Source organism: Oncorhynchus kisutch, linkage group LG19 (assembly GCF_002021735.2).
Source record: "Oncorhynchus kisutch isolate 150728-3 linkage group LG19, Okis_V2, whole genome shotgun sequence".
NCBI classification, from domain to species: Eukaryota; Metazoa; Chordata; class Actinopteri; order Salmoniformes; family Salmonidae; genus Oncorhynchus; species Oncorhynchus kisutch.
Genome location: NC_034192.2, coordinates 35,177,542 through 35,195,435, shown reverse-complemented (window position 1 = coordinate 35,195,435; position 17,894 = coordinate 35,177,542). Strand labels below are relative to the sequence as shown.

The window sequence follows — 17,894 nt, the reverse complement described above, 5'->3', positions numbered from 1 at the left end:
TCTCTCCCCACCCCCCCTCCCCCCAGTACACGGTGGTCCGGTGACTCTGTCTACGTTTTACGCTTGTCTCCGCCCATTCCTCGGTTTTGTCCAAATCGGGCTTTTTGCGTCGCCGGAGCTCCCGAAATCAAACCAACGTCATCACTTGGTAGAGGGAAGGGCTGACGTCAGAAAATAGCTACCAAAGGGAGAGGGTATGAGCGGGAGGGGGAGCGGCAGAAGTAGAGAATTTCACCATTGCTAGCATTGAATCCCCCTCGTCCACCCTTCCCTCTAGCCCCCCTTCTCCCTACTACGTCGGTGTTGGCGCGTTGGGAGCCCCCCTTCATCACCGGAATCCCGGCCTATATAACTTACTCGAGAGCAGAGTCCCTCCACCAGATTTACGGGATCCGGACATCTGGGCGAGAGACGGCTACTACAGCCGCCGAATCACTCACACTCTGAACGGGGGAGATACATTCAACGGCTAGCCAGCAACCTTGCTGGACGCTGTGGCGGAACCGAAGAGGAAAAAATAACTGATAGGAGAAGGTCTGAAGCCTTACTCTGGAACGAGCTGAGATGAAAGTCCAATAGTACTACGACAAGGTTATTACTACTAGCCTATCTCTGACACCTCATCTTGAGGGAAAGATACCCAGACCTTATCTGACGCCACGGTCAATACTATTCCATTAAGTTACAATTTAAACTGCAGGGAATTTAGTCAATCACTATAACAGGTTACAATGTATCGATCAACGAAGGGAGCGTCAAAGGCTCGGAGGGACCAAATCAACGCGGAGATTCGGAACCTGAAGGACCTGCTTCCTATCTCCGATGCGGACAAGGCACGCCTCTCATACCTACATATCATGTCCCTTGCCAGCATGTACACCAGGAAATCGGTTTTCTTCTCTCAAGGTAAGCCCCGATTTAGTTTATAATCGACAAGTTCAAACTCACTGTATAATCCATAGCCTACCTATACATAGCTACAAACATTTGTGAATGAAACATATACTGACAGACTTTTGCTTCAATCTGTTTGAGCTAGTGGCATGCTACCGTGAGCTTTATGTGTTGAATCAACAGGTGCCATATATATTGTCGAAAGAGACAGTTTATGAACTTCATATCTACATGTGAATTATGTCATTTAGGAATACATATAATGGAACATTATTGTGTTTGGTTTGAAGTTCTTGGGTGAAAAACGCTTTTAGAGCCGTGTGTCGCTATCCCGTTCTGAAACGCTTCTATCGCTATCCATGGTACTGAAATCTAATGCGGTTGTTCTATAGCTATTGTCGGGAGCAGAACCGTTCCACTCGTGCTATGATGACATCCATTAGCTAGACAGAAACGATAATTGCTTTTTTTCATAATCTTTTGTTTTTAGAATCGGGATCTCCTGGCAGTCTCGAGGAAAGCGCGAGGTTCCTGTCTTTCCACGAGCTGTCAGAGCTGGTGCAAGAGCTACCTGGGTTTCTTCTCCTGTTGACCGGGGAAGGCAAGCTGCTCTACCTGTCAGACAGCGTCTCTGAGCACCTCGGCCACTCCATGGTGGGTCCACGGGAGACCATATAATGTCTCAATATTAAGCTCATAAGTTAATAAAAATGTAATGACAATATGTTTACTATGAACTCCTCTTTCAGGTGGATTTGGTTGCCCAGGGTGACAGTGTGTATGATATCATTGACCCTACTGACCACTTCATCATGAGGACCAACCTGGCCCCTCCTACATCACCTGACACAGGTAAGACATGCCTCCATATTTCCAGTGGTACAGAACAGCGTTACCAATGGCTTGCATTCATTTCCCTCAGATCATTGTTGATACTCACAATCCCTCCTTGCCTCTTCTTTCCCTCAGATCGTGTATTCCGTTGTCGTTTCAACACTTCCAAGTCGGTGCGCAGGCAGAGTGCCGGGAACAAGCTGGTTCTGATCCGGGCGCGCTGCCTGTCCCCTCCCTCCTCCTCTTCCACCCCTAGCTCCTACTGGACATCCAACCCTGTTTGGATGTGCTTCTGTTCCCCTCTGGAGGCCATCCCCACCCGCTTTGGCCCTGGGGGGGACCAAGTTCCTGCTCTTATCCCTCCTGCTGCTGCGAACAACTTCTTCCTAGCCTCGTTCCAGTCTCAACACAGCCGAGACATGAGGCTCCAGAATGCACAGGACAGGTGAGGTCACACCCACTAACAAGGCAGTGCCAACTGTTCCATTAGATATTCTGAGTGATAATATAGTTCTGAAATATCATAAACTTACCATGTCTTCTCTCCTTCTTCCCTGCAGTGTCAGTGTTTACCTAGGTCTCGATGTGTCAGCCCTGAGGTCTCGCTCCTGGTACAGCCTCCTCCACCCACAGGACCTGTCACACGCCTCTGCTCAGCACTGCAGCCTGTGTAAGTACCAATTCAGTGATACCACACAATTACACCGTATCCACTTACACCCGATGTCTGATGTTGTTGTTCTCTCTTTGTTCCCCCACAGTGAGAGAAGGAGGAGAAGGTAGATCTGAGATGGTGGTACGGGTGGAGTCTGCAGACCAGTCCTGGGTCTGGCTTTACATGGTACTGCAGCTGGAGGCAGGAGACAGCCCCATCAGCAGCAACAACTACATACTTAGGTACTAGCTCTACCCTATGACAGATCATCATAACACATCACCAAGAGATATAAAGGAGATGACTGATTGCAATAAGCAGAAGGGAATCTTACTAACCATTTTCGTCTCTCACTCTTTCTGTTTCTCTCTCAGTGAAGCGGAGGGGTGGTCAGTGAGACAGCAGCTGAGCACAGAGCAGACCCAGCTGACCCTGGTACTGAGTACTAGTACCTCCCGCCAGGACAGCTTGAGCCTGTCCAGCCCAGACCAAGTCTTCACCCCCAGCAGCAGTGGCCTCTCAGCCCAGTCCTTTGACTTCAGCATGACTGTGTCGAGTGTGGGCTCCTCCGATGAGACAGGGGGTGCCACCACTGAACCCATGCAAGTGGAGGGTGACCCTCGCTCCAGTATTTCCTCTATTGAGGAGGACAGCTTCTTCCAGCAGCAGCAGATGCCTGCCCCTGTCCAAAGCCCATCTGCTGCCTCCTCCCCCACCCCGGTTACTGTTGCCACGGTAGCAGATCTGGACTTCCTCACTCAGAACATTCTCTTGCCCCCCTCCTTCCAGCTCGAACCTCCGCTGCCTGCCATTCCCCTGCCCCTCCCCCCAGCGCCCACCTCTCAGGAGCAGCAGACCAAAGAGTTTGTGTGCACGCCCCCCTACACACCCCAGCTGGGCGGTGGCAGCTTCCTGTTCGGCGAGCCCCTCTTTAGCTTCGACCCCACTGGCACCACAACACCCCCTCCCTCCACCACCACAGCTACAGCCACCACCTCCATTGCCACCTCCCTCTCCTCCTCCACCCCACCCGCCCCACCCACCACAGCCTCCAGTCCTGCTCCCCCCTCCTCCCTGTGCCTCACTGGCCCCTCCACCGACCTGTTCTTCCCTGCTGATCCCTGCAGTGGCTCTCTCTATGAGAAGCTACCCCCCACTCCTGACAGCCCTGGGGATGGGGACTGCACAGTGATGACCTTGCCTGAGGTTCGGGGACCCCTGTATGTTGATGTCCCTTTAGGGTCCCTTCACTACCCCCTCGAGGGCCTCCTCACCCCAGAGGCCTCCCCCGGTAAACAGCCCTGTCTCTCTTTCTTCTCCCTGGAGAGAGAGAGGGAGAAGGAGAGAGCAGAGATCTCCCTCTTAGCTCAGCACATCAGCTCCTTAGCAGAGGGATTCTACCTGGATCCTCTCTTATCCAAGCTATCCCCTCCTTCCATGTCCCCCTCCTCCTCCCCTCCCTCCCCATCCCTAGACACAGCTGGTGTTGACTCTAGCCACATGCTGGGAGAGTTTTACCCGGTTAAAGCGTGGAGAGGCCTGGACTTCCCCATATTCCATGATGATGAATCTCTGTTTGAAGAGAGCATCTTAGAAGCCCTTCTCCAGGACTTCTCCACCCCTCCGCCCCTCTCCCCCAACCCGCCCTCTCCCCCCAACCCAGTGTGCTGGCACTCACCCTCCCACTTTGAGGGGGTCAGCCACTTCTGTAGCGTCCAATCGGCGCACTGTAACCCCACGGCCGGGTGCGGGGCGACGTTGGCCAGCGAGTCCGGGGCGATGGCAGAAGTGGAGGGGCTGGTGGAGGAGCCTATGGAGATTGAGGTGGCGTCATCACCTCTGTCCTCCTGTTCCTCCATCCCAGCATCCCCTCCCCTGCGACTCACCGCCTCCCCCACCTCCGCTCCCTCCACGCCTGTCGACCACTCTACACCCGCCGTGCCTTGCGCTCAGTCCCTCCTGGAGGAGCTGGCCGCCCTGGAACCCATGTTTGGGGCAGGTGCCTCGATCGCCCCCGGCTTGGGTCAACAACCTGAGTTGTATCAACTCCAGTGTCACCAGCCGCCACAGTGCTTCCACAAAGGTGAGAATCATCCAGTTCACTTGTTCTACCGTCTTTCTCTGTTTGAGAAATGAATTAAGATGTTTTAAACCTGAACATACCAGACTAATGTGCCCTTCCTCTTTGTCTCTTTTGTTTTTCAGATGGGAGTGGAAGTGTTCCCCCGTTCTAAATAAGTCTGTGACTTACTTCATTAAGTATGGCATATTGTCATATTTCGTGGAGCTATTTTACTGAAAAGTAAAAATGATTTAAGTGTATAAATATATACATAATGTATACTACTAAAGGACTTGAACTCCTACATGTCTACCGAGAACAAAGATTGACTTCATATTTTTGTTCATTTATTCATTCCTGTATTTTTATTTCAACAAAACGTTTACATAATGGTGCAATATATACATAATGGTGCAACATTTACCAACCGAATGGACCCACAACTGACTGAGTTTTGGGTCCATTTGGTGCCTCACAGCTTTTCTGTAACATGAGCTTCAGATTGGATCAGACAGAGACGTAAACAAAACCTCTGACCTTGTAAAGCCCCGTTTAACTTCCAGACGCGCATTTGTATTCACTCGTAGTGAAAAACCTGTTGTGAACAAAAAAAAAAGAACACATTCCTTGACATTTCAATAGGGAAATGACTTAACAGCATTATTGCTTGTAATGCAGCAACGCAAACCCAAATCACAAATGATGAAAGTCTATGTTTACAAAAACTCTACTGACCTGGTACAGCCGCTGACAGTAGCTGACAAAAGGGGATCCGATTTCCTCACTCACATCTTCAATATTTAGTTTCCACAGAGAGACGCATAGTTCTACTCTGACCTTCTGGTACTCCTCTCTTGTCATGGCCTTTAAGGCCATGTCAAAATGTACAAATACCGTAGTCAAACTAAGCTAATACTTCAGACACTTTGAGCTTTGAGTTTGCAGGCTGCACATTTTAAAACATTTGACTTCATGTTATTTCTCCATTACAAACTTGTGTATCAATGTGATGTGCAAAGAAAATACAATACAAAACATATGAAGACAAGAGATCTTGGAATGTCCACAAGCAGGAACGCATGACAAAGGTTTTCCAGTATTTATTAGGTGTTGCCAAATGGAAATTGTCTGGAAGTTACTCAACAACTGTGTGTGGTTCTGTTGTGTACAGGACCAGCACATTGTACAATAGACTCTGAATGTGGGCTCTTTAGGTCACCGTTCTCTTGGGCTTGGCTTGAAGGGCAGCTATGCTGGATTTTCTTACAGCATTAATATTTGCAATGCTGGCAGTTTATAGCGGCTCCTGTGTGCCTGGCATGGCCATGGCCTGCTGAACTCTAACTGAACTCTTTCTCCATGTCCATTAACCAATGGACAGTCACATCATAGCTCGAATGGAGTTACGGTGTAGTGAGACACAACACGACTACGTGAATGACAATGTGATTCTTCTTTTTTGAGAGGGGTTGGAAGAAAAAAAAAAAAATGGAAGTTTTGTTTTAAAAAATGACCTGAAAATAGTGTGATGGGGTGCCATTTCTATTCAGTTCCTCCTAAGTGACACGGGTTGAGAATGGTACTATTCCCATGGTGTCAACATGCTAACGTAGAGTTGTCTACGGTCAAGTAAAGGATTGATTCCTACGTTCTAGCTATTAAATGCTAAGTTGAACATATGTGTAGGTATATTATTGTATGTGTTATATTGAAAACAATTATTGATGTTCAATGCATAAAGCATCATGTCTGTGGATATATGCACATGCCGTTTTTTTTGAAGGGTTGTACACATTTGTACATTTGTATGAATACATCAGTCTGTACATAGACATTTCTATTGTTTAAGAGGGTCTATATACACATGGTGATATATTGAAGAATGGACATTGTGGATCAGTGTTCTTGTGTTGCTGATAAGTGTATTTGATTGTCAAACAAATGCATTTATATTAAAGTGCACTTAAAGCGGTTGGATCTCTGTCGTCACTGTCAGTCCTCCTCATCCTCCTACCTACAATCATCATCCCTCCTTCCTCCTCGTTTCTTCCCCTGGAGCGAGCTCCGCTCAGCAACAGCACTGACGCACACACACGAGGAGACAGTGTCTCATACCATCTGACTCAGACTGACGCACACGCTCCACACCGAGGCTCTCACTCACACATGGCCTCCCACTTAAGCAGGCGTGCTTGCGCTGACGTTGAGACACCCACACAATAGGACCCCCCCCCCCTTTACAAATAGCAGCTGCCCACACTCACTCAATGTACCTGCTACACTGACAGCGCGCTGTGATGGTTTCAGACTCCATATATAGGCATTCCTGTCAGAGCTCTGATTCAAGCAGCCCCCCCTTTCCTCAGCCTCCAATTCAGATGGGAGAGAGCGAGCGAGACGGACAGTTATGAAGAAATAATGCTTCAGAACCTAATTATACAGCAGGTGGATAAATCATGTACTATCAATCACTGACTAGTACCCAGTGCAAGTACTGTGGTCTTCACATCATGGAGGGTACATTTAGGTAAAAATCATTAGATGACTGATGGGCATGGCAATGTTACAGTGTAAATGAATCCTGCCACCTCTCTCGTCTCCTTTGACATTTATTACAGTCACCCCCCAGGTACCTGAAACCTAATCTCAGCAGCAGAGCTGCAGGAACAGGGTACAAATAGGAGACCTTCAACACCTTAAAAACTAAACCTGGAGAGACAAAGCCCTGCCATACCATGCTGGTTCCTGCAACCGAACATTTTGTTCCAGCACCATACCAGTCACTGCAGTGAGCCGCCTGGATGTGAGCGCAGCAGAGACAATGGAGCAGTTCAGCTATCGCCTGTCATCTTGTGGCCAAGAAAATTAGTACACTTTTAAATACCTTGCAGCATTTGGAGAAGCCACATCAATAAGGGATTCTAGCTTTCACCTGGATTCACCTGGTCAGTCAGTCAGGGAAAGAGCAGGTGTTCTTAATGTTTGGTCAAGTACAGTAGTTTCCAGATCCATCCGTGTTCAAGGTGTCCTCTTCCTTCCTTGATACCCTCATCAAACGGTGTTAAGAGTACAACGCTGTGGTGGGAATGCAAATACATGGCTCCAGAAGCACAGCCAGAATGCCATTAGCCACACACACACTCAGGTTTGACAGATGGCAAGCAAAAGAAGATGCAGCAATTTGTATAACAAATTCCTTTAAAAAAAACGGGTTGGTCTTGGTTTATCAAGAGAGGAGATGCATTCCTTAAATCAAATATTTAAACTCTGGAGGCAAAACGTGAATCTTGCTGAGAAAACTGGCATAAATACAGTCATACACTTGAAATCATTCATTATAACAGACGTTTATTTCGCTTAGCAATACAGAGCAGAATGACAGTTATGACATAATGTGTGTGTATGTGAGTGGTATGTGTAGGTTACAGGGTCAGTATAAATACATCGGTAGCATAGAGGGCGGCTCTCATTTCTTCTTCACTGACACTGCCTCGTCTGCAGCTGCTGCCTCCGCTCTCAACCTCTCCTCCTTCTCCTCCAGGAAAGTATTGTACTCCTCGGCCGATAAACTGCAGGTGGGATGAGGGAGGGAAGGAGAGACGGATCAAAAGAGGGGAGGAAAAATGTAGTCCTAACTGAATAACGGTGCGTCACAACAGAACCATAACAGTGCCAATGATGACAATGACACTTATTTCCAGTCTATCAATGCATATGAGAGTGCAATAGAGGACCAAAGTATGAGTCATAATACCCATAAAACCTAGCGGTCAAACAAGGAAATGGTTCCAATTTTTCCCCCCACCATTCATCTCTCTCATAGGGGATTTAAAAACATTTTAAAATAAGGGCTGTGTTTCATGTAGGCTGACCCTGGCATGATGTTTTGATAACCTGTAAAGCTCTTGGACAAGGCAACTTTTACCAATATATTCCCCTGTATTTACCCCACAAAAATGAAACGCAAATTAGCTGCTAATGTGGCCATCATAAAGAACTACAAATGCCATGATCTGAATGAGACTGCCGAATCGAGGCAAAGGTAAGAATCTCTGGATTAACTAATGTTATCTACATTAGGAATTCATAAATTGGCTACATTTCCTTAAAAATGGACAAATCTGAAAACTGTCTTGTGCAAGTCTTAAATTGACACAATACCTGTTAGCTAAGATGTCAGCTAGAGATGACGTGCAGGAGCTTGCAGGGATTTGTCTTGCATGATGATGCTAATTAGCATTTTCAAATCAGAGTAAATAGAACTTTTATATACTGATAAGTCACCTTGTCCGACAGAGATTTACACAGTTAAACACGTCACGCTAAGGTAAGTCTACACGAAACACAGCCCTTATTTGAAGTGTTTCTAAAATTACCTATGGGGAAAATTAATGGTGGAAAAATGATTGGAACCATTTCCCTGTTTGACCACAAGGTTTTATGGGTATTATGACAACTCCACTGTGGGGCTCTATAGAGTATGACCCTATAGTTTTTCATTACTATGTATTGTACCAATATTATTCATGTGTGTGCGTGTCACAGTGCTTTAGTGCTGAATCACATTTATGACATCAATGACACTGGGCACTTTGAGAGAGGAGGATCTTACTCGTTGACGATCTCAATGCCCAACGAGCGAGCCGAGCCGATGATGCTCTTGACGACAGTCTCTATAGAAGCGTTCTGCATCTTGAAGGCCTCGTCTTGGGCCTTGACCTGAGCAATCTCATACACCGCCCTTACAGACACCTTCCCTGCTATCTCATGGCCTAGAGATGGAGAAAGAGATGGGAGTCCAGAATGGGAATAAGATGAAGAAACTGAGGGGAAACGATAGACAAGAAACCAAGGGGAGCAGAGGGTGGAAGAAAGAAAAGTTTGGGAGCAAAGGAGAGCCGAGTGCGGGGGGAAACGAAGGAGCGATCGGAGGGAGGGAGTAGCCGGTGCAGACGGGGGAAATCCATAATTCTCTTTCTTCAGCCCACCACCTCTCCCACTACCTTCCTGCCTGTAATTGCCTGGCTTAAAGTTCCCCCGTCGATCATAAATATATCATCAATCAAAGACATTCAATCTCAGCCCTAACGCCCTGTGGGAGACGTCGGTCTGTCCGTCCGTCCCTCCGGTACAGGGCTAGGCCTCAGACAGACAGACATTTACAGCGATGGAGTAAACGGAAGAACAGAGTGGCACCAGTCAACAAGGTCCAAACCTTACCTGTTTTGCTGGCTCCTTTCTGGATGCCAGCCGCCTGCTTGAGGAAGTAGGACACTGTGGGTTGGCCAATCGTCAGGTCATACGTCCTGTCAGGCTGCAGGGAGGGGGAGAGATGGTGAGGGACAGAGTTTTAGATGCCTTTTAATCCATCAATCAAGGTGTGATCAAAAGAGGAATGGACGCTTCATGAAGTGGAAAGTTGCTCTCCCAACCTCGGCTCTGCATTACCTTGTCAATGGAATGATCTATCATTAGTGACTTCACATTGAAATGACACCATTTGTCCCCATCTATGAAATAGCCATTAGTTGGGACGGCCCAATGATCCTGGCATGGATCCGGTAGACATTCAAGAATTACTCTTGATTTAGGGATGGTGACTTTGTAAAATAAGATTTGCTACTTCTTTCTTTTTGTTGAACAGGATGAGTCAGACGGGGAGAGAGAAATTAACACAAGACAGATCAAGGCTGCAAAGGTTCCAAACGCACTGTGGCATGCTAGGGAGAGACACATCCACTACACTAGCTAAACCAGGTCTGTCTGGGAGATCGCATTAGAGGGTGAAGCTCATCAATACATGTGTGTGTATATATACATATACACATACATATATACACATATATACATACATATATACATACATATAAACATACACACACATATATATACACATATATATATATATATATATATACACACTGCTCAAAAAAATTAAGCAAACACTAAAAGACACATCCTAGATCTGAATGAATGAAATATTCTTATTAAATACTTTTTCCTTTACATAGTTGAATGTGCTGACAACAAAATCACACAAAAATCAGCAATGGAAATCAAATTTATCAACCCAATGGAGGTCTGGATTTGGAGTCACACTCAAAATTAAAGTGGAAAACCACACTACAGGCTGATCCAACTTTGATGTATTGTCCTTAAAACAAGTCAAAATGAGGCTCAGTAGTGTGTGTGGCCTCCACGTGCCTGTATGACCTCCCTACAACGCCTGGGCATGCTCCTGATGAGGTGGTGGATGGTCTCCTGAGGGATCTCATCTCAGACCTGGACTAAAGCATCTGCCAACTCCTGGACAGTCTATGGTGCAACGTGACGTTGGTGGATGGAGCGAGACATGTCCCAGATGTGCTCAATTGGATTCAGGTCTGGGGAACGGGCGGGCCAGTCCATAGCATCAATGCCTTCCTCTTGCAGGAACTGCTGACACACTCCAGCCACATGAGGTCTAGCATTGTCTTGCATTAAGAGGAACCCAGGGCCAACCGCACCAGCATATGGTCTCACAAGGGGTCTGACGATCTCATCTCGGTACCTAATGGCAGTCAGGCTACCTCTGGCGAGCACATGGAGGGCTGTGCGGCCCCCCAAAGAAATGCCACCCCACCCCACACCATGACTGACCCACTGCCAAACCGGTCTTGCTGGAGGATGTTGCAGGCAGCAGAACGTTCTACACGGCGTCTCCACACTCTGTTACGTCTGTCACATGTGCTCAGTGTGAACCTGCATTCATCTGTGAAGAGCACAGGGTGCCAGTGGCGAATTTGCCAATCTTGGTGTTCTCTGGCAAATGCCAAACGTCCTGCACGGTGTTGGGCTGTAAGCACAACCCCCACCTGTGGACGTCGGGCCCTCATACCACCCTCATGGAGTCTGTTTCTGACCGTTTGAGCAGACACATGCACATTTGTGGCCTGCTGGAGGTCAGTTTGCAGGGCTCTGGCAGTGCTCCTCCTGCTCCTCCTTGCACAAAGGCAGAGGTAGCGGTCCTGCTGCTGGGTTGTTGCCCTCCTACGGCCTCCTCCACGTCTCCTGATGTACTGGCCTGTCTCCTGGTAGCACCTCCATGCTCTGGACACTACGCTGACAGACACAGCAAACCTTCTTGCCACAGCTCGCATTGATGTGTCATCCTGGATGAGCTGCACTACCTGAGCCACTTGTGTGGGTTGTAGACTCCGTCTCATGCTACCATGAGAGCACCGCCAGCATTCAAAAGTGACCAAAACATCAGCCAGGAAGCATAGGAACTGAGAAGTGGTCTGTGGTCATCACCTGCCGAACCACTCCTTTATAGGGGGTGTCTTGCTAATTGCCTATAATTTCCACCTGTTGTCTATTCCATTTGCACAACAGCATGTGAAATGTATTGTCAATCAGTGTTGCTTCCTAAGTAGACAGTTTGATTTCACAGAAGTGTGATTGACTTGGAGTTACATTGTGTTGTTTAAGTGTTCCCTTTATTTTTTTGAGCAGTATACACACACACACACACACACACACACACACACACACACACACACACACACACACACACACACACACACACACACACACAACCAAAAGTATGTGGACACCTGCTTGTAGAACATCTCATTCCAAAATCATGGGCATTAATATGGAGTTGGTCCCCCCTTTGCTGCTACAACAGACTCCACTCTTCTGGAAGGCTTTCCACTAGATGCTAGAACATGGCTGCTGGGAATTAGTCCATTCAGACACAAGACCATTAGTGAGGTCAGGACTGATGTTGGGCTATTAGGCCAGGCTCGCAGTCGGTGTTCCAATGCATCCCAAAGGTGTTCGATGGGGTTGAAGTCAGGGCTCTGTGCAGGCCAGTCAAGTTTTTCCACACCGATCTCAACAAACCACTTCTGTATGGACCTCGCTTTGTGCCCGGGTTCATTGTCATGCTGAAACAGGAAAGGGCCTTCCCAAAACTGTTGCCACAAAGTTATATGCTCTGCTGTAGCGTTAAGATTTCCCTTCACTGGAACTAAGGCCTAGCCTGAACCATGAAAAACAGCCCCAGACCATTATTCCTCCTCCACCAAACTTTACAGTTGGCACTATGCATTGTGGAGCAGGTAGCGTTCTCCTAGCAACTGCCAAACCCAGATTTGTCTGTCGGACCGCCAGATGGTGAAGCATGATTCATCACTCCAGAGAACACGTTTCCACTGCTCCAATGTCACTTGGCATTGCGCATGGTGATTTTAGGCGTGTGTGCTGCTCGCCATGGAAACCCATTTCATGAAGCTTCCGACAAACAGTTCTTGTGCTGATGTTGCTTCCTGAGGCAGTTTGGAACTCGGTAGTGAGTGTTGCAACCGAGGACAGACGGCCCCGCTCTGTGAGCTTGTATGGCTACCACGTAGCGGCTGAGCCGTTGTTGCTTCTAGATGTTTTCACAATAACAGCACTTACAGCTGACCGGGGCAGCTCCAGCAGGGCAGAAATTTGACTGACTGACTAGTTGGAAAGGTGGCATCCTATGACGGTGCCACATTGAAAGTCACTGAGCTCTTCAGTAAGGCCATTCTACTGCCAATGTTTGTCTATGGCGATTGCATGGCTGTGTGCTTGATTTTATACACCTGTCAACAACGGGTGTGGCTGAAATAGCCAAATCCATTATTTTCAAGGGGTGTCCACATGCTTATGTATATATAGTGTATTATATGAAGCCAAACAAAGTGCATGAATGATAATTACTCTGTGGAGATTGACATGGCAAGGGAAATTCTACTGTTCACAAAAGGACATTTGTGTATTGAGGAGATGCTGGTAGTGACCAGCAGATGGAGCCCATGAGTAGCAAAAATGATTCTATCCTTTTATATGCTCTAAATTCTGTGCGACTTTTACATCCCCCTGGATACTGCTTAATGAATGCAAATGGAAAAGCATTCTTCAGTGTAACAGTATGAATAATGGAGGTTCTTGGGTAATGTATGCAGCCAGTGAAATCAGGCAGGATCTCTGAAAGGGCACGCTGTAGGGGGCAGGGGCGGGTACACTAAGTAGGTTGCAGGCCCTAAGTCTGGTATAAAAAACAACAACTTTAAAATAAAACACACCTTAACGTGGATCTTGATGGGCAGAGGGATTCCTTCCTTGAGCTCTTTGGTCTTGTCGTTGAAGTCCTTGCAGACCTGGCCGATGGGGATGCCCTTCTGATGGAGACAGCAGGAGAGAATACAGTGAAGACAGACCGAGACGGGCGAACATTTTTTAAAATGGATGAGGTGTCTGGAGCCGCAAACATCCATCAGAGTGTCACTTACGGTAGATGCAGCGAGCTGCTGGAATACCAATGACTAGCCTGGGTCTGTCAATCAATCACAGGGCTTCTCAGAGCGGGCTGAGTGTATGAGCACGCATGGCTGCCCCGGGGAGTGAGAGCATCTGCAAGTGTGGTTGAGTCATTGTTTCTGTAGTTTTTGTGGGGGTGGTTGTTTTTGTGTTGGTTGTGTACTCAACTGTGTGTGTATGTCAGGGTATGACAGAATGCATGTGCTTGGCCGGTGCCTGGGAGACCATGTGATAAATGAGCCTCCTGTTTCCAGTGCCTGCCAGGCAAACAGAGAAAGCAAAATGGATGGGTGACATTAAGTCAACGAGCACCCCCACTCCCTCTCCTAGCCTAGCTCCACACTCTCCTAGCCTAGCTCCACACTCTCCTAGCCTAGCTCCACACTCTCCTAGCCTAGCTCCACACTCTCCTAGCCTAGCTCCACACTCTCCTAGCCTAGCTCCACACTCTCCTAGCCTAGCTCCACACTCTCCTAGCCTAGCTCCACACTCTCCTAGCCTAGCTCCACACTCTCCTAGCCTAGCTCCACACTCTCCTAGCCTAGCTCCACACTCTCCTAGCCTAGCTCCACACTCTCCTAGCCTAGCTCCACACTCTCCTAGCCTAGCTCCACACTCTCCTAGCCTACCTCCACACTCTCCTAGCCTACCTCCACACTCAAACACAGCACAATAAGCCATTCCTCAGAGTTGCATTGGGAGGCAATGAATATAAAGCAATCTAATTACCACTGCTGAAATGTAAACTGACCACCCGCCATCCTTATCCTAGGGCAACACACAAGCTCTGATTGAAATGTTCATTTCAGAGTATGCGAGGAACGAGAAAAACAGATTTTTACAGTTGAATGGAGCTTATGTGCTGCCGTGATGGACCGTGTTGAACACTGCCTGCAGATCTTAAATGTCTCGAATGAAAAGCCATTCATCCCAGCAGACATTCTTCATTGACAGGAGGAGTATGACCTTTATTTGGGACTAAAGGAGCAGAAAAAAAAACTATTTTTAGCTTCACTCCATAAAAAGAAAAAAATACATTCAAAAACTCCTGTGTGAATTGATCTGTCAATCCATCCAATCAATATTACTGCCTCTATGCATCTTCTCTCAGCCTTTAAACAAACCCAACCTGAATGAAGTCACAACTTTCTCACGGCTGATATTGTTTCAGAGCAGATGAGGCCCATTTGAATTATATCTCTCATGAAATTAAACCATAAAGTCCCTGGAGCCTCTCCCTCTGATTTGATGAGGAATCCCATGTCAACCTCACTGCCATCTATTGCCCCCCCTATAAAAAAACAGAGCTAAACAAACAAATGGGGAGGAAGGAAGGAAGTATGGAGAGAAAATGTCTAATTAAATATGGATATAAAAGATTGGGATGTTGGGGAGCAAGTCGAAGCAAGGCGCTGCCTCACACAGATCTGGGCTCCCCTTTCTTCTGTTCTCCCACAGCAGATAATGATCCATCAGAAACTCTACGGCCAAGGAACAATGACATGGAAATCCACACAGACTAGCAGGGAGTAGAGGAGATGGGTCTAATGTGGTTATAAAGTGCTTAAGCACAGACAGAGGGACATGCACCGAGTCAGACAGACAGATAAGCATTTCTGCTTAAGATCGACACAGAGGATGATATGAAAGGGTCACAGACCGGCAGAGATGCTGTCCCATGGTGTTAGCAACATACTGAAGGGGAGAGAGAGAGAGCGAGAGATACAGAGAGACAGAACACCTGAGTCTTTGCCTTCACTATGGTGAATCACTAAAACACACCACGGAAAAAGAAAGAACAGAAATCAGAAATCAGCTCAATGTAATTGAAGAATCCATAGACTCTAACCACTTCTGGGAAAATTAGAAAATACAGAACAAACAACAAAAGAGTTATCTATCCAAAATGGAGATGTATGGATAAACCACTTCTCCAATCTTTTTGGCCCTATAACAAAGAACAAAAACATATGACTAAATACAAATCTTAGAATCAAGTATAAAATACTACCAGAACCCACTGGATTCTCCAAATACATTGAATGAACTACAGGACAAAATACAAACCCTCCAACCCCAAAAGGCCTGTGGTGTTGATGGTATCCTCAATGAAATGATAGACAACAAATTCCAATTGGCTATACTTAAACATCATCCTTCGCTCTGGCATCTTCCTCAATATTTGGAACCAAGGACTGATCACCCAATCCACAAAAGTGGAGATAAATTTGACCCCAATAACTGCCGTGGGATATGCGTCAACTGCAACCTCGGGAAAATCCTCTGCATTATCATTAACAGCAGACTGGTACATTTCCTCAGTGAAAACAATGTACTGAGCAAATGTCAAATTGTCATCTTTTTACCAAATTACTATACGACAGACCACGTATTCACCCTGCACACCCTAATTGACAAACAATCAAACCAAAACAACGGCAAAGTCTTCTCATGCTTTGTTGATTTCAAAAAAGCCTTTGAATCAATTTGGCATGAGGGTCTGCTATACAAACTGATGAAAAGTGGTGTTGGGGAAAAACATACGACATAAAATCCATGTACATAAACAAGTGTGAGCTTAAAATTGGCAAAAAACATTTATTTCCACAGGTCCGTGGGGTGAGACGGATGCAGCTTAAGCCCCACCCACTTCAACATACACATACACATACACATATATATATATATCTCAACGAATTGGCGAGGGCACTAGAACAGTCCACAGCACCCGGCCTCACCCTACTAGAATCTGAAGTCAACTATCAACTGCTTGATCTGGTGCTTCTGTCCCCAACCAAGGAGGGCCTAAAGCGGCACCTTGATCTTCTGCACAGATTCTGCCAGACCTGGGCCCTAACAGTAAATCTCAGCAAGACAAAAATAATGGTGTCCCAAAAAAGGTCCAGTTGCCAGGACCAAATAAATTCAGCAAAAAAAGAAACATCCTCTCACTGTCAACTACATTTATTTTCATGTGTAAATATTTGTATGAACATAACAAGATTCAACAACTGAGACATAAACTGAACAAGTTCCACAGACATGTGACTAAAAGGAATTGAATAATGTGTCCCTGAACAAAGAGAGGTGGGGGGGTAAAAGTAAGCGATTCCCAAATCGTCTCTTACAAAGCCATCACCTACAGAGATGAACCTGGAGAAGAGTTCCCTAAGCAAGCTGGCTCTGGTGCTCTGTTCACAAACACACCCCACAGAGCCCCAAGGACAGCAGCACAATTACACCCAACCAAATCATGAGAAAACAAGAAGATAATTACTTGACACACTGAAAAAAAAACTAAACAAACTAGAATGCTATTTGGCCCTAAACAGAGAGTATACAGCGGCAGAATAACTGACCACTGTGACTAACCCAAACCGAAGGAAAGCTTTGACTATGTACCAACTCAGTGAGCATAGCCTTGCTATTGAGAAAAGTTGTTGTAGGCAGACCTGGCTCTCAAGAGAAGACAGGCTATGTGCACAATGCCCACAAAATGAGGTGGAACCTGAGCTGCACTTCCTAACCTCCTGCCAAATGTATGACCATTTTAGAGACAGATTTCACTCAGATTATACAGATCCACAAAGAATTCGAAAACAAACCCAATTTTGATTAACTCCCATATCTACTGGGTGAAATACCAGTGTGCCATCACAGCTGCAATATTTGTGACCTGTTGCCACAAGAAAAGGGCAACCAGGGAAGAACAAACACCATGGTAAATAGAGTCCATATGTTTATTTGCCCTATGGTACTTGTAACAATCTGCAAATAGACATAATGACATTATGTCTATTCTTTTGGAACACCTGGGGGTGTAATGTTTACTGTTCATTTTTATTGTTTAATTCACTTTTGTTTATTAACTACTTCACTTGCTTTGGCATTGTTAACATATGTTTCCCATGCAAATAAAGCCCTTAAATTGAATTGGCGAGCGATAGATACAGTTGTCGGAAGTGTCATGATGTTGGCCTGGGGGTAGGTTTATGAGTCATAAATACCTCTTCCCCCCTTTTTCCTCTCTCTTCCCTACTGATGTTACATTTGTAAACCCCTTGGTTAACATAGAGATTCTGGGAACATCGGAAGGTGGGGGGGAAATGAACTATA

At 46.5% G+C, this 17,894-nt stretch overlaps 2 protein-coding genes across 2 annotated transcripts in view; one reads left to right on the top strand and one right to left on the bottom strand.

Moving 5' to 3' along the window:
- Nucleotides 1–299: 299 nt before the first annotated feature.
- LOC109910019 (neuronal PAS domain-containing protein 4A) lies at nucleotides 300–6,416 on the top strand. The gene is made up of 8 exons (XM_020509151.2): nucleotides 300–906; nucleotides 1,385–1,548; nucleotides 1,644–1,746; nucleotides 1,864–2,173; nucleotides 2,289–2,398; nucleotides 2,490–2,625; nucleotides 2,758–4,466; nucleotides 4,589–6,416. Exons 1-8 carry the CDS (start codon nucleotides 732–734, stop codon nucleotides 4,615–4,617), a joined length of 2,736 nt encoding a protein of 911 aa, XP_020364740.2. The 5' UTR covers nucleotides 300–731; the 3' UTR covers nucleotides 4,618–6,416.
- Nucleotides 6,417–7,773: 1,357 nt separating this feature from the next.
- The window catches only part of mrpl11 (mitochondrial ribosomal protein L11), a 53,718-nt gene continuing 43,597 nt past the window's right edge, over nucleotides 7,774–17,894 (bottom strand). Inside the window, exons 3-6 of the mRNA XM_020452666.2 lie at nucleotides 13,544–13,639; nucleotides 9,666–9,759; nucleotides 9,058–9,217; nucleotides 7,774–8,014 (exon numbers count right to left, since the gene is read on the bottom strand). Of these exons, the coding sequence (XP_020308255.1) occupies nucleotides 7,912–8,014; nucleotides 9,058–9,217; nucleotides 9,666–9,759; nucleotides 13,544–13,639 (453 nt within the window). The 3' untranslated portion in view covers nucleotides 7,774–7,911. The remainder of the gene's footprint in view (nucleotides 8,015–9,057; nucleotides 9,218–9,665; nucleotides 9,760–13,543; nucleotides 13,640–17,894) is intronic.

Bases quoted from the DNA above. Each gene is read 5' to 3' on its own strand.
- LOC109910019 (XM_020509151.2), top strand. From the start codon at position 732: ATGTATCGATCAACGAAGGGAGCGTCAAAGGCTCGGAGGGACCAAATC. The intron at 907-1,384 runs GTAAGCCCCGAT...TTTTGTTTTTAG, and splicing joins ATCGGTTTTCTTCTCTCAAG to AATCGGGATCTCCTGGCAGT. The intron at 2,626-2,757 runs GTACTAGCTCTA...TTTCTCTCTCAG, and splicing joins AGCAACAACTACATACTTAG to TGAAGCGGAGGGGTGGTCAG.